Source organism: Aquarana catesbeiana, linkage group LG03 (assembly GCF_042186555.1).
Source record: "Aquarana catesbeiana isolate 2022-GZ linkage group LG03, ASM4218655v1, whole genome shotgun sequence".
Lineage (NCBI taxonomy): Eukaryota > Metazoa > Chordata > Amphibia > Anura > Ranidae > Aquarana > Aquarana catesbeiana.
This window is the reverse complement of record NC_133326.1, coordinates 181,013,439-181,030,124: the sequence shown is the minus strand read 5'-3', so window position 1 is coordinate 181,030,124 and position 16,686 is coordinate 181,013,439. Positions and strand designations below refer to the sequence as shown.

Below are 16,686 nucleotides of genomic sequence, written 5' to 3'. Positions count from 1 at the left end.
GTGGCAACCTCAGCCTGGACTCCGTCCAGGCCACGCCCCCACTGCATTTCACTCCGCCCCCCCCCGGAGCTTAGTCATGTGGATTGTTGGCTGATGTACCAAAATGTTGAAGGTAGGTAAAATTGCACATAGTTTTCTTTTAAAGGCTATGCAAAAAACAGGCAATAGTGGCTATGAGGTAGACAATGCGATATTTGCATATCATGGGTCCAAATTCAACAGCTATTGGATTGATTTACTCATGTGACCCCCAGCATATGTACTAGTGGCAAGAATATATTCATTTTGGATACAAGGGTCAGTGCTGTTATAATATTCATACTGATGTTGTCATACTGTAGTTAAAGGGATTTTCTACTGTTTAATATTAATAAACGTGGCCCATAATTCTGACTCTTCCTTTGTAAAAGGGTATCTAGGTACTCTAGTGTTCAATATTAAACTAAACCACGCTCTCTGACCTAGTCAAATGTAATTAATCAATGAGAACATCTAATATTATATGTAAAGCCAAAACTTTTAATAGAATGGTTAAAACCCACGTGAAGAGTTTTTTTTTTTTTTAATTTTATAGTCCGTGTAACATTGGGGAGATTTACTTTCACATTGTGTCCCAGAGACACAGCAGGAAGTGAAAGGAAATGTCTTTACAGTGAGGGGAAACCTGAGGGGAAACCAGCCCTCAACAACTGTGACTAGAACAGGAATCTCCATTGGAAGATTTACCCTCTCTTCCCATTCAGGTCATAACTATAACTACTTGGCAACTTTAACTATTTGGATTTTCCAAAACTTTCTGTCTCAGTGGTATAGTTACCAGGACATATGGAAAGGTAAATCTCCCTGGTGGATACAAAAACACAATAAAAGCCAAAAGAGGGGTTTTAGAGTGATTCTATCAGCAAAGGAGAGACTCCAGATGGCAGTGTGGAAACAGGTCTTTGACCCATCCAACCAGATAAATGCCTGCAGCTTCTGGGAAACAGTAAAGGGATGGCATTTCAACAAACGGGCCACCAGAGAGGTAAGTACAGTGACTCTTTTGACAGGCATATATTACCGTACAACTGACTCTGTGCTGACAGTGTCCCCTTCAAACTTGCACACTTTAACCAAAATTAAAACGTTTTAGCCTATAAATGAGTTTTAATACCAGAAAAAACATACAAAAAAATTAACATTTACAGAATGCCAGTTAAGCGCTCATTAAGTACCTGTAAAATGCTAAGTTGTTGGCTTAGATAAGTAAATAATATTCGATACTGAAATTCTTTACTCAAATTTAACAAAAGAAATTCATACTAGTTATCAAATGGTGCAAGTTGGATGTCTGCTACAATATCGGTAAAAGGCAGCATTTACAATGCAAATGCATAACTTTGTGATAAGCCTTTAACACTCTGAATCAATAAATAACCGATTAGAAGGTTTTGCTAGAGTCCCTCACAGAAAAAATAAACAATATTTCAGACTTTAAAAAATTAGATGTCTTTAATCCCTAGGAAGATTGCTCCAAACTAACTAGCAAGTGTCATTGACATTCTGCAATAAACCGTGGCATAATATAAGAGTCAATTGATACTTACTGATCATAACAGACACTGTGTTTACTTTTGGGTTAAAAGAACAGCGGCCTTTTCCAGATTCATTTTTGTAATCGATTAAAAAAACACGATCCTGAAATGAAACTCATTCATATAACTAAAAAGTAATACAACTTCTGTAACATATGTCTGGATAAAAAAATATCACTTTATATACCCATCTACCTGATTTTCACAGCAAATTTTTACTGCTATATAATGAAAGTGCAGAAGTGAAAATCCCTATGTCATTGACTAGCTACAATGTTTCATAGGTTTTCGCAATCAAATCTGCAGCACATGCTTTTAAATAGTCTTCTGTTCTTTAAATTATGAATAGTGTCTTTGATTTTAGTGTGACTGTGCAGAAAGAATGTTTCCTGTGACCTTTTGTAGAATACATTCTTGTACTGTTAGAAATGAACTAGTATGGAGGACAGACTAGAAAATGTCTATCAACATATAATACAGATCTGAAAACTGCCCAAAATATTGTCTTAATGTCTGGATTATATTCTCAATCGACTATTTTTTTTTAAACAGGGAGGGCATATTTATGCCTTGCTGCATCAATAACTATATGGGTACTTCATACAGAGTTATTTAAAAAAATTAGATTATTAGGTACAGTTTCATTGTGAGAACAGAAGTTATTTGAAAGTAAATTAGAACTGTATTTACTGAAATCAAATACATTTCTATTTCCAGGTCCTTCTATCCAAACATTTATGTCCCAATTCTACAGCCTCCAACAATCATGTCCATGCACCAGCATCCTCCCTCCCCGGGTAAGGGTACCCGGCAGTGCAGCCTTACGGCTTCATGCCGGGAACATACTGCGCATACACAAAGCCCCGCTCCTCTCTCCTACTGGCCTGGCGACAGGGAGAGGAGGAGGGAGCCCCGCGGTGATGTCACAGGCCGCTAGCCGGAGTCCCGGAAGTGGAAACAGGATACCTGTCAAAGAAAGTCATCCTGTCCCCCCTCCCCCCCGCTTTCGGACAGGGGGTGGAACTCCGTTTTAAAATCAAAACCATGACAATATCATAAAGTGATTTTAAAGGATTTTTTTAAATAAAACATATCATACTCACCTGCTCCGTGTAATGGTTTTGCAGAGTAACCCTGATCCTCTTCTACCCTGCAGGTGCTCCTGGCTCCTCTCCCCCTCTGAGTTCCCCATAGCAAGCAACTTGCTATGGGAACACTCGTGCAGGCTCACTCCCAAGCAGCACTGTGTGTGTCCATTGACACACACAGCGCAGCTTGGAACACCGCCCCCCCATTATCTTCTTACTGGCTGTGATTGACAGCAGAAGGAGCCAGTGGCTCCAACTGTTGCCTCAATCTCCTAAGAGGAGAGAGAGCTGCAGCTCCCGGGAACAGAGCTGGATAGAGATTTAGCTCAAGTAAGTATGGGGACCTGGGGGACCTGCATACAGAAGGTTCTTTACCTTAATGCAGAGAATTAATTAAGCAACCACTTTATATCACCTGCCACTCTTTGTAGCTTTACTACCATGTAATACTCAAATGATACAGGCAGCATTTTAGAAATTAGACAGTTGTCCGACAAAGGGGAGATCTTAAAACAAAAGTCTCCAAGACACGCAAAAAAAAACATGATGTGTCTCAGCTACATGTGATAACATACATATATATGTGATAACATACATTAAAAAAAACAACCCTATTAAAAAACTACTTCTGTTTATGGCCCCAACAACCATACACATGAAAAAGAAAGAAAATAAAAATTTGTGAGGGAGGACGCAGACAGACTAAAATGCTGAGACTTCTTTTACATGAATCCTCTTATTTATTAAGTACTTCACTTTATAAAAGGAAATGGAAAACTGGTATAAATAGACAGATGAAAAAAAGAATGGGAAAAAAAGAATTTAAGAATAAAATATAAATACAATGGCAAAATAGAGGCATTATGACAAATTGGGACACCATTTCAATGAAACATCTTTCTCCAGTGGCCTTCTATTGAAAATATTGGATAATATTTGTGTTGAAAAATTTGTAAAATATTTTCTTCAGAACTGTTTTAGCTGGGTCATGTTCCCCCAACTTAATAACAACTGACTGAGGAAACTTTGCATAGCAACTGTGCCAATTAATCTTGAAAAGCTCATCTTCGGGTAAAGTTAGTCTAGCGGCCAAAAGTACACCTCCACTGAAATGTGCTCTTGTCACCCAGGCAGTTATGGATGTAGATACCTGAAGAAAGACAACCCCATTCTGCTGTAGGAAGAGAGGAAACTCAGGACTTGGCAAATTATGTCATGATCACAAATTTAGGTTAGTTATTGTAGCAGATCATGTAGTGATCAGTTGTGTGTGTGTGTGTGTGTGTGGGGGGGGGGGGGGTGGAGGTGGCAAGAGTGTACCCAAACAGGAACTTAACACATTTGTAAATTGGCTTTAAGTTGTGTCCCACTGATTGCGTGGCATGTCACATTATGAACCACAGTCTTCTCCTTGACTCTATGAAAGCTGTTTTCTTTCTTACACATTCTGAAATGCAGTGACAACTGAAACTCATGTTACAGACAAAAGTAATGAGCTATGGATATTTTGGAGACACATTGTACATTAAAAAGGAATCTGACACAGTGTTTCGCTAATCTTAGTAACATCATGCAATGTACCTCAGATCTCCGGCCTCGGTTGACATATGTGCATATAGGACTGAAGGCTCCACTTCCACAAACATATAAGTGAGTTCGGTTAAAGCTCTGAATAACGCGTACAAAATTACCACAGCCATGCTATGAAAAAACAAACAAAAATGTGTTTAATCCATAAAAATGCTATGAAAGGCCTGTCTTAGTAACAACTTATTATAATTTGTTCTACAAATATATTTAGTTCTGGGTGAACCACCAATAATTAATACACAATTTTTTTCCATTTACATTTTTCTATTTCTTGACAGATTAAATACACTATAGATTTCATACAGTGGGAATTACATAGCCTCCCAAAGCCAGAAGGTTTCTTTTAAGGGATATTACCTGTTGGGGTTTTCAGTTTTTAAACAACAATTGCGCCTAAACTCTTGGATCCAGACTACCTTCACAACAAAAATAAAGTTTTTACTGCCTAGTCTCCAAGGGCCAGTGCTGTGGTTTCCCCGCTTATGCTCCCTGTTGTTTGGGCAATCTTGCATATGTGCATTAAGACTGGTCATACAGAGTAATCACTGTCTCTGTCTTACAAAGAAAAAAAAGCAAAAATGCAATCAATTGTGGCTTAAATCCTTAGATGTGCTGGCTGCCTCATTTTGATTTTTATTTTCAAACTAGAAACATTTTTAGCAAATGCAGAAAATACCTGTTTTCCTTGCCAGAAATGCAATGTCCTTGTCACTTCCTGTGAACTGTACAGATGAATAGAGATGCATGACAGGAAAAATGTGTTTTGTTTTGGATTAATTCCTTAAAGCATTTGTTAACTTAAAAAAAAAAAAAGTATCCTGCTCCTTTAAAGCATGTTATACGACACAGTGCTTGTTCTGTGTCATTTGGTCCCCCGTAACACCTAAAAAACCTGGCTAATCCTGCCAGTTTCTCCTCACTCCTCTGTAAACTGACCATAGGGGAAACATGGCTGCTGAGACCAGACACCATGGTCAGTTTACATGCCTCTGTCATCAGCAGCCTTTAGGTGGCGTGGACGGAAGTGACGTTTTGACGTTGCTTCCGCCCAGCAGTGTCATGGAGACGAGTGGGCACCATCTTAGCCTCACTCGTCTCCAGAAACACCACGGAGGACGCGATCGCCTCCGCCGCTACCGACGGCTCCGGTAAGCGGCGGAGGGCACCGGATCGTGGCGGGAGGGGGGGCCCTCTCCCGCCACCGATAAAAGTGATCTCGCGGCGAATCCACCGCAGGGACCACTTTTATCTGAAAGCTGGCCGCCGCACAAAAACGGGGATACCGGGGTTATGGCAGTTAGCAACAACGATATCCGCCGCCAAAGTTTGGACGTACATCATCGTGCGGCGGTCGGTAAGTGGTTAAGTTAATCATTTTGTTTGTCTAATTCATTATGTTAGAATTATTTGTTTTCAGAATTCATTTTGTATATTCGGATTTGTTTCCTATAATTGTTGTTCCAAATAGAGTAGTATTTTCAGCAGTAATTTTGGCAATATTTGTTTTTAACGTGTCAATATGTTATTTCAGGAGATTCATTATGCATTCTGAGTTGGATAGAGGTGGATCCATCAGAATCTCTGAACCATAACATAACAAATATAACAAAATGAACTTTAGATTATTTCCTTATGTTATGATTTGGAGATTCTGATGGATCCACCTCCATCCAACCTACCTGATTTATTTATCAGGTAGCTATGATGCTATCAGCCCAGGGGGTACATTTCCTCATACTATCTTACTATAGGGAGGTAAGACCACTGTGTCTTCCTTTCAAGTGGCTTTGCAATAGTGGTCACGAAACTGACTAGAGCTAATAAACAAGTATTTTGTTTGGTATTTGCACCACATGTGCAAGGATGTGTAGGATATGTAGGATGTGCATAGGCATAGGCATGTGCATAGGCACCTAGCAAAGCAAGCTTTTAGGTATAGGTATAGTGGCACCTAGTTTTGCTCCCCCACAAGCTTGAATTAGGCAGCTTTGTATTTCAAGTGTTTAGTTACTGGAGTTAAGAGTAGACACATCAATCGATTCAACTTTCCAGCAAAACTAAACTTGCGGGAAGGGGCTTTTAATGAGTTTTACTAGTGCTGCATTACATATTTACTTAAGACAGATACCATTTCATTGTACTTTCTAAGAGCAAACTGCTTTCATTCAAACTGAATATGGTAAGAATACAGAGTACATATTATTAAACCTCAAAAAGTTGCCGCCAGCTACGTGAACCTCTGGCCTGCTCAACCCCCTCCCACCCACTACAGTCTCTCCCCTGCCGAGCTGCTGTCTGCAGAGTGGGGTGGAGCAGCTCTGTGTGCGCTTGATCCTCTGCTTGCCCTGTGTATACAGAGCACCTGTCAGAGCTGCAGGTGCAGGCTGTGTGTGCCTGCCAGCTCTAACCACCTCACTCCTGCTCCCCCCCCCTCCTGGCAACAGAGGACCCAATCCAATCAGGGGGAAGGAAAACTGTTATGCAGCCACATGGGACACTAGAAAATGTAGTCCTGGAGGAGCGCTACACGGGGGGGGGGGGATAAGTACAGTTAAAACTACAAATCCCATGATTCCCTGCACATCAGAGGAGAGGAGGATAGAATTTTCCCAGCAATTTAGTAGTCAGTCTTGCAAGAAGAGTGAGGGAAAACGGACTTGCTGCATGTGTTTGTGCTCGATTTAGAGAGATAGTGAGTCAAAACACCTCTGTGTACCGCATGATCAGAGGCAAGTCAATGGGAACTGGAGCTGAGAGAGTGAGCCACTGAGTTCTGGGTACCTGAAGACAGCAGACTGCCAAGTGATATGGACTGGAGCCAAATACGTCACAGTAACCTCCAGGGGTACCCCTTCATTACATACACCCACCTGCTATTGGGACTATGCGCAGTGTGCAAAGGACCTTTTTTGTTTTTCTGGGTTAGTTAATATGCTACTTGAAACCCTGCTGCACAGGTTATAACTTGGTTGAATGTTTCTATAGTTCAGTTGGTCGCCATCTTATGGGTTAGTGTTTACTTTACTTAGTACAACATCTTTGAACCTGTTTGTTTGCCTGCGTAATGATGTATACATTGTTTAACTGCATTGCCTTAATATGTCTATTTAATCTACTACCAGTTGCTTGTGGCCCTAATTACTATTTAGTGTTATAAAGTGGTAGCATACTAACGTTTAAAGTGATATTAAAACCCAACTCCGGCAAAAAAAGTTTTGTCCGCACTGCATGGGTCAACCGCTTGTTTTGTCTAGGGGTGAGGAGAAAGCTTATACTTATCCAGTCCTTCATTCCACTGGCGCTCCCCTACTGTTCCTGGTCTATGGAGCCTGCTCTGGGCTTGGTGGCATCAGGGACAGTACACAACTCAAGACTGCTAGAGCACTGAGGTGCTGGGCCAGTCTTGTGCTGGGGAGATCAGAAGATTAGGTAACTAAATCTCCTTTCTCCTCTTCCCTTGACAAAAACGAGAAGTTAACCCATGCAGTGTGAGCACTGCATGCCAAAACTTTTTTTTTTATGGAGATGAACTTTAAACTTTAATATTTTTAATAAAATAATAAACATGTTATACTTATTTGCTCTGTGCGATGGTATTGCACACAGCATCCCCACTCCTCTTCTTCTAGGGTCCAACGCTGGTGCTCCTGGTGCCTCCTCTTCAGTAAGTGTCCTCATGGAAAGCCACTTCTATGGAGACATTCATGCAGGCTCACTCCCCAGCTGCCCTGTCTGTGTCTATGAACACAGACAATGCAGCTCGACCCCGCCTCACCCCACCCACCATTCCCTTGTCAATAGATGGCCCTGCTGCTCTGGTGCACAGTGCTGGTTCGAGATCGGGCTTAGGTAAATAGGGAGGGGACTGGGGGGGGGGGGTGCTGCAGCACATAGGGTTTTGCATTTTATGCATTAAGGTAAAAATCCTCAAGGCTACTTTTACACTGAGCTGAGGCTGCGTTATCGCAAAAGTGCCACTCGTTTTAGCGGCGCTTTAGCGCTGTGTAAGTGCCACTTTTCAGCCGCTAGTGAGTCGCTTTTAACCCCTGCTAGGGGCCGAAGAAGGGGTTAAAAAAGCCCGTGTTGAGGGACTTCCAAAGCATTTCAATGGGCAAGGCGTTTTGGGAGTGCTGTATACAGCGCTCCTAAACCGCCTCAAAGATGCTGCCTGCAGGACTTTTCCTAACATCCTGCAAGTGCACTGCCCCAGTGTGAAAAGACACACTGAAATGAATGGGAGGCGGTTTTCAGGCATTATTTAGAGGTTATTTCCAGTGCTAAAACGTCTGAAAACTGCCTCAGTGTGAAAGTAGCCTCAGGCTTTGGAACCACTTAATGTTAATAAGGTGTGAGCAGCCACCAACCTATAACCAGTTGTGTCAGTGGGGACTGAGCAACTTTAGGAGTCATGGCAGAACAGAGAACGCATCCTCACCAGTGGCTCCTGCTGGGTTAAGTGCTACACTTATAATAGCAGTTTTTTCATGTGCAAATGTTTTGACGTCAAGCAAGGCAATTAAACCACTAACTTACATCATTCTACAAAGGCGTGATATGTTTATCTGGTTCTATTATACATCCTGAAGATTACAATAAATTGCAACACTGCATTATCTGGTATATAATTTTAATTTAAAATATTGTACAAATTTTGCCTTTAGTTCAATGCTTAGAGAAAAAAAATAATGTGCTTTCCAAATAATGAAAACAGTATGCCAAGTTTGTTTGACGTTACATTCTGGTCTAAGAAGCCAAATAACTCATAACTGTGGTATTTGCATGCAAAACTGTGTACTTGTAGCAGGAAACAACAAGACAGGGTCAGTTCTCATGTGTAAGTCATTGTTGGAATATTGGATTAACATTTTATTTGAAGTGAGTGGTTGAGTTCAAAACAATTAAATGCTTCTTTTACATTGTAAATCAAAGTCACAATTACATAGCTTATCTTTACAAAAAGTTTTAATAAATGTAAAAAGTACAAATTTAAAGGGTAACTCCACTTTCGTAGGAAAAAAAAAAACAGAAAATAAAAAAAAATAATATAGCAATATTATTATATAAATAATATAGTATATAAAATTGCAACACAAGTCATATTGTAATTGAATGTTATTAAAAATTATCTTTCCTTTTCAATCTGCAGCTCTTTAATTTTCTGTAAAATGCAATGCAATATGGCTTCCTGGAGGTATATTGTACACAGAATGTATATTTTATATTTAATCCTCTGGGCTGCCCCTTGTTTAGCTCAAACTCTCTGTGCTGCTCCCTCTTGAGCTCAAATAAGCTTAGTAGAACCTGAATTTACTAAACATCATCCTCTTTAGTTTAAAGTCACTGTTCAATGTTAATGTCCAGCCATTCATCTTCATGCTTTTTATTTACAGTCAGACAGTCACAGCCGATCTGACACACACAGACACGCTGTGTCCCCTATATCTTGGGTCACTATGCATGCCAGGGTCGCAGTTATGATCCTACTCGCCCACCACCTATCAAGCTTTTCTTGCTGCCAGCCCCATTACAGGCGGTCCCCAGGTTACAAACATCCGACTTACAAACGAGTTATTATGGGAAAAATATACCTCCACTGATGCTTTGTCACCAAGGCTTGTTTACACAACAACCCAAAATTTTCAAAATCCAATTGTCATTGGGGCAGAAAGTGAGGTGAAATCTTCTGAACAGGGACACACACAGGAAAACAAACGTTACAGGGGTGTTATCCCTTCCCTATGCTATCCAAAAAGCTTAACAATAGTTTTTTTGGCTGGAGCTACACTTATAAAATTTACCTGTTCTGACTTACAAACAGATTCAACTTAAGAACAAACCTACAGACCCTATTTTGTTTGTAACCCGGGGACTGCCTGTAATAGTGATATGCAATTGTCTTCCCTCTATAAATAGGATTATTGTATGGCCACACTCAAAGTAAATATAGGTCTTGCACAAAATTATTAGTGTGGATTTGAGATAGTAATGGTGGGAATAAATTGGTTTATGATGTTATTTCTTCCAACAAGAAGGAGTTATCACAAGTTGCCAGCATAATAATGCTTAAGTGGAGATTTACCCAAAGCAATTCAGCAGCAAGTGAGTTTGATTGGCCAGCAAAGCATAAAAACTTTTACCATTACTATCTAAAATCCACACTAATAATTTTGTCCAAGATATAAGTTGTTGCCCTCATACTGGTCACCACCCATGCAGTTGGACCCAGTGGCTTCAGCTAAATGATCTCAGCGATCCATGGGGTCTTAACTTGGTCTTTACAGTCATCTCTAGTGGTACTTTGAGGTTGACGGCAGCAATGGAAATCTTGCTGTTTTAACTGTTCTACATGTGGCTGTACTTATGTTCAGTTTTCACTGTTTATAGAGTATGTTTCCTGTACAAGTCCCCTGATGAAGAAAATAACAACCCTGCTTCAAAACACATTGGATTGCTGTCCTCCAGTGCACCCTGAAGTTGACAGATCTATAAAGGATAACTTAATCAGTAATTGTGCTATATGTACATGTAATTATCAGTCACCACTTTGTACATTTTAATCTTTTATTGCATACATGTTTACTAATTAAATGTGATATTTTTTATATATATTTACTTTGAGTGTGGCCATGCAATCGTCCCATTTATAGAGGGAAGACTATTTTGATTCAGTATATTAGGGATGATGGCATCATTTTCAAGCATCCTACTATATAACTTTACACATTAAATATTGATAGGTGGTAGGTGTGCAGACAGTTGTAACAGTACTTTATACTGCATATTCCTACCCATAATCTGTATAATGCTGGTTTCTCCACTTACAAAACCCTGCCCTGAGAGACTCTGCAACTGCAAGCCATGCAGCACCTCCCCATCAGCCAAAGAAATACTCTGTTCACTGAAGGTGCAGGCAGAAAGATTTTCAACAGGCCACAGGAAAGGTGTCACATGCCATGTGGAAGCCCATGTTTGACACCTGTAACCTAGAGGAAACCACAAAAACACAGGGAAAACTTAAAAGCTCCATACAGAACCTAGGTCACATTTACAATGCAAAGTTTTGTAAAACCCCTGTAAGCTTTTAATAATAATAATTTTCATGGTAGATAAACTTTATAGTTTATGGAGTAATTATCTGGTCATTTAATTTTAATATAATATGCAGACATACAGTTAACTGTGATAGAGAGGTGTCATAAAAACACCAAATAAAAAATTGAATGTTTATGAATGCAAGATCACCAGCTGTGAGATAATAAATATATTGTACTCTTAAAGGCTATTCATAAACTAGTTCCTAAAACAAACAGGTAATGGAATTGTTGGGGACTTCCAGAGCTTTGTCATGCAGACATAAACTATTACAGGCAAAATTTATGTTCTGGAACAGGTTCAACTGTAGTAAGTTGAGGCAACATTTTAAAGGAAAATCTGTTTGCAACTTTTTTTAAATTCTAAAGGATAGGTTTTTTTTTTATTCAAAAGAAAAAAGAAGTTGTACCTATCTGCTAGCACTGTCACCTCTTTCTTCTAATGAATGATCCCTCAGTAAGCCGGCTGCTAAGGGGCCACCCATGCGGGTGCACTCCTGAGTCAGGCTTCGTGAATCCATAGACACACACAGCGTGGCTCAGCTCGGTATATACTTACCTATTATGCTTACTTATTTTCAGGTTGCTCTGGTCTGGTCACCAGCCAGTGGTGGCTGCAGGGGAGAAGAGAGAGTGCTCTGACAATGGCTAGTAAAGCCTGAAGTAGTGACGTCACCCATAGGCTTTAATGGTCCATCTGATGTCTGTGCTCCCTCCTCTCTCCTGCTGCCATGCTGGCTGACACAGGGGAGTCGGGTCACAAGAGAGGAAAGGAGCGGCCTGAACATAGGTAAGTTTATACACCTTTCTTATACAGGTTATATAGCATAGATGTTAGAAGGGGGAGGGGACATGTTTAAGGCTAGCAAAAAAATTGTTCATAATAATTAGCTACATACAATAGCTAAATATGGCTGTAGGTATATATGCATATAGCAATACATATTAACACCTCTACTGTTCCAGAAGAAGGTGTGCATGCAAATAATTGTGGGTTAACTGTATGCCCTATATCATAAATTGGCTATTTTCTCTACTCAACGAACGGCAGTGTAGTAATGGCCTTTTGCCGTCAGCACCAGGCTATTCTTTATAGCACTGCGGTACTTTGTTTTCTTGTTATATGGATACTCTTTGACATGGCAGCATGTCTAGTAAATGACAGACTTCCAGTGCTAGCCTGATATAATGTATGAATGAAGAGATGGTTTAGATTTACAGTAAAGTCTTTTTGTATCCAACTGCTCCCATGAACGTGGTGGCTTGGATTTGCTAAAAGATTACATAAGCCTGAGCCTACGATGAATTTGATGTCTCTAGCTCGATTTTCTTATCACATGGTTTGATATAGTCCAAAACTATAAAACAATACCAATTGTACTACTCTAATGCCCCGTACACACGGTCGGACTTTGTTCGGACATTCCGACAACAAAATCCTAGGATTTTTTCCGACGGATGTTGGCTCAAACTTGTCTTGCATACACACGGTCACACAAAGTTGTCGGAAAATCCGATCGTTCTAAACGCGGTGACCTAAAACACGTACGTCGGGACTATAAACGGGGCAGTGGCCAATAGCTTTCATCTCTTTATTTATTCTGAGCATGCGTGGCACTTTGTCCGTCGGATTTGTGTACACACGATCGGAATTTCTGACAACGGATTTTGTTGTCGGAAAATTTTATATCCTGCTCTCAAACTTTGTGTGTCGGAAAATCCGATGGAAAATGTGTGATGGAGCCCACACACGGTCGGAATTTCCGACAACAAGGTCCTATCACACATTTTCTGTCGGAAAATCCGACCGTGTGTACGGGGCATAAGAATATTAGAGCTCAAATATCTACATTATTAGGTAATAAAATGAATGTGTTATTTGTTGGCATATCTTTGAAAATCAACCATGTTTATTTTTCATAACAATTATTCACAGGTGAACCAAATAAAAGAGGCAAAATTGATTAAAAATAAGTTATTCTTTCCACCAAAAACCATTACGTGCCTATGTATTAGGGAGGTCTGCAGGTTTTTTACTATTAGAAATCACATGAAAGATCTACAGTTTATCTTACTTCCATCCATATCAAAATATTCCAACTCCATAGGAAGACATCCTGAACAGCTTTCAAAAATAAGGTCATGGGAGGAAGGAAAACATTTTGGTTCCTCTATAAATACTACATGAAATAAAAGGTTTTATGTGGAATAAAATTTAAAAAATGTGTAAAAACAGGCAAAATAGTATGAGCTAACATAAATACAAACTAAATAATTTGAATAAACAAAGTACATTTTACTGGAATATGTTTTGGAAATTTGTTCAAAAATTAACAAACTTCATCTGCTTTAGTTGATGTAAATACACATTAATTATACAGTAATGTTTAAAAGCAATCATTTTGACTTTAACAGGTTCATTTGCAAATGCATGCAGTAATGCCATCATTCCACGGAGGATATCTAGTAGGAGCTACACCCTTCATTTTATTGTCTTTTTTCCTCTGGCTGCAAAGACCTCAACCTGACTCAGAGAGCAAGCATTCTCCTCACTGACTTACTGTGGGATCCTTGCCAGCCATCTTGCACTCTTCAACTTTGTGTGGTGTAGCCGGCCAGAAAACCTAGTTGAAAAAGAAAAAAAAGATAGATATAATAATATTTAACAACAGCATAGATACATTAATTCACTTTAGTATGACCGGTATATTATTTTTACAGCCGGTAAGTTAAAAACACTAAAAGTCCTCATCACAGGATTTTTTCTATCTTTATATTAATGTAGACACCCTGAATTGTTGTAAAATGTGATTGGTATGTATTTTAATATGCCCAGTGTAAGCTTAACCTTAGTGCTAAAAACAGCAATTAAATAAAAAAAAAGAAATGGCTAGCAGATGTTCAACAGCAAAGAAGGAACACAACATAGGATGAAATACAGGCTTGTGCCATTGAACTCAGCTTCAATGCTGAGCAATCGTGAAATCAGGTGTGTGGCATACAAATATGCTTACAAATAGCATGCTGACAGGAGAGATGAGTGAGCAGACAGCTGGACTCATCAGCCTCTTTCTGCTTTCTTACTAAAACTGGTGCACACAGAATCTGGTGCAGCTGTGCATAATAACCAATCAGCTTCTAACTTCAGTTTGTTCAATTAAGCTTTGACAATAAGCCTCTGTTCACATTGGGCCAATTTGGCATGAGATTTGACATGTCAAATGGCATGTCAAATCGGCGGCTATTGCCGGCAATGGCACCATCCAGATTGGTGCAACGCCAACATTGCGCCGCACTGATTCTCAAAAGTAGCTGCTGTACTACTTTTGGCGACTTCGGAGGCGATTTGAATAGACATTTGTGCATGAACCAGCACAGATGACTGTCAAATCGCCTCCGAAGTCGGACTGCATTGCCGGTTTGACATTGTGCGAGTTCATTTCAAACCCGTATCAGTGTGAACCTAGGCTTAAACCTGGAAGCTGATTGGTTACTATGCTCAGCTGCACCAGATTCTGTGTGCACCAATTTTAGTAAGTCTCCTCCTATGTATGTATCTAAAACTCTAATGCCCCGTACACACGGTCGGACATTGATCGGACATTCCGACAACAAAATCCATGGATTTTTTCCGACGGATGTTGGCTCAAACTTGTCTTGCATACACATGGTCACACAAAGTTGTCGGAAAATCAGATCGTTCTGAACGCGGTGACGTAAAACACGTACGTCGGGACTATAAACGGGGCAGTAGCCAATAGCTTTTGTCTCTTAATTTATTCTGAGCATGCGTGGCACTTTGTCCATCGGATTTGTCTACACACGATCGCAATTTAAAGGATCGGATTTTGTTTTCGGAAAATTTTATAGCAAGCTCTCAAACTTTGTGTGTTGGAAATTCCGATGGAAAAAGTCAGATGGAGCCTACACACAGTCGGAATTTTCGACAACAAGCTCCGATCGCACATATTCCGACCGACCGTATTTACAGCGCATTACAGAAGTTTCCTCCACCTGAATGTACTGTGTGGAATTGCTTTCTAAATCTCACAATTGGATGGGGAGAAATAACAATATTTTTTTCTGTAAAACAGCCCTCATACATGTATTTAAATTCGGTATTTACAGATAGATTTTTTTATCTGTATTTGTAAATACCAAACATGCCACAAATGATATCAACCCAGAACACTGGGAATACGGCTTCATTTTAGAACTGTCTATTTGTACATTTATATTGGTACTTTTTCCCCGAGGCTCATTTCAGAGGTACTTTCAACTATTCCCTCCTCTAGTTTAGTTCTGTTGTTACATCTGCTGTTTTTGCCACTGAGCCCCACTCTCTATAGGATGAGTACCCCTGGGCATTTAGGTGTGCCCTCACTATTAGGTTCCCAACCCATTTTATGTTTTTTGATATGGCAAGAATACCCATAGGAGGAGAGCCATGAGGGTCCTCTCAGCCACATGCTTTTGTTTTGAGAAGATGATCTATTTTCTGGGCAGTTTGGTCTGGGCAGGGTGGGTATTGGGCAGGGTGGGTATTCCCTAATGGTCACAGGCCATGGGAATAAAAGCCCACATATGTGTGGTGCTGGGGTGGTTTTATTGGTCCAATCCATTTCACATCTCAAACGATGTTTCAGCTTACATGTCTAAAACAGAATGGTAAATGATTGAGATTGGTTGTATAATATATTGCATACATCTCTGTTTGCAATAAGGAGAACTTTCACTATACTGAAGCATTTGTTATGTGTCTCTGTTCCCAGATATAGAATGCCCAAATTGGGTAAAAATGTGGGGGGAGGGAGGGAAGAAGGGATGGATATGGAAACAGTGTGGAAAGGGAAGGGTGGAATCGGGGGGGGGGGGGGGGGATGTAGCTAAGAGTCGCCCTCCCTGACTCTTCCCCCTAAATCATCACAAATAGTCTATATATTTCTTTGGTTTGATTTTTGTTTACCAACACAGGAAGAGAGAGGTGATTAGGGGAGTTGGAGGGTGGAAATCGGGGGTGTGGGGCACAGGGATTGGGCAGAAAAACCTGGCTACCTTTAGTCTATGGGTATCAGTACTTAGAAAAAGGATGCCTCCACTTCTCACATGTCCCCTGCCTCCTTTCTTGGGGAAGAAGTAGGATATTTATGGCTGTAAGGATAAGCTTCTAGGGGATACACCTTTCAGTATATGTTTGTAACTACAATTTATTTATACTGTCCATTAAACCCATATGTTTTTTTTATTGTTTTCTTTTCTTTTGCTTATTCTATGAAGGTCGTCTGGGTTTCTGATTGTGTTGTATTGTTATGGTCACTTCTTTAAATTAATAAAAATAATTAA

General features: G+C 40.0%; 1 protein-coding gene across 4 annotated transcripts in view; it reads right to left on the bottom strand.

Annotated features, from left to right (window-relative positions):
* The window catches only part of SEMA3C (semaphorin 3C), a 189,666-nt gene that overhangs the window by 62,901 nt on the left and 110,079 nt on the right, over positions 1-16,686 (bottom strand). For all 4 annotated transcript variants that reach the window (XM_073619573.1, XM_073619571.1, XM_073619574.1 and 1 more), the window contains 3 exons: positions 13,905-13,967; positions 4,244-4,363; positions 1,587-1,677 (listed from right to left, as the gene is read on the bottom strand). In XM_073619573.1, the coding sequence (XP_073475674.1) occupies positions 1,587-1,677; positions 4,244-4,363; positions 13,905-13,967 (274 nt within the window). The remainder of the gene's footprint in view (positions 1-1,586; positions 1,678-4,243; positions 4,364-13,904; positions 13,968-16,686) is intronic.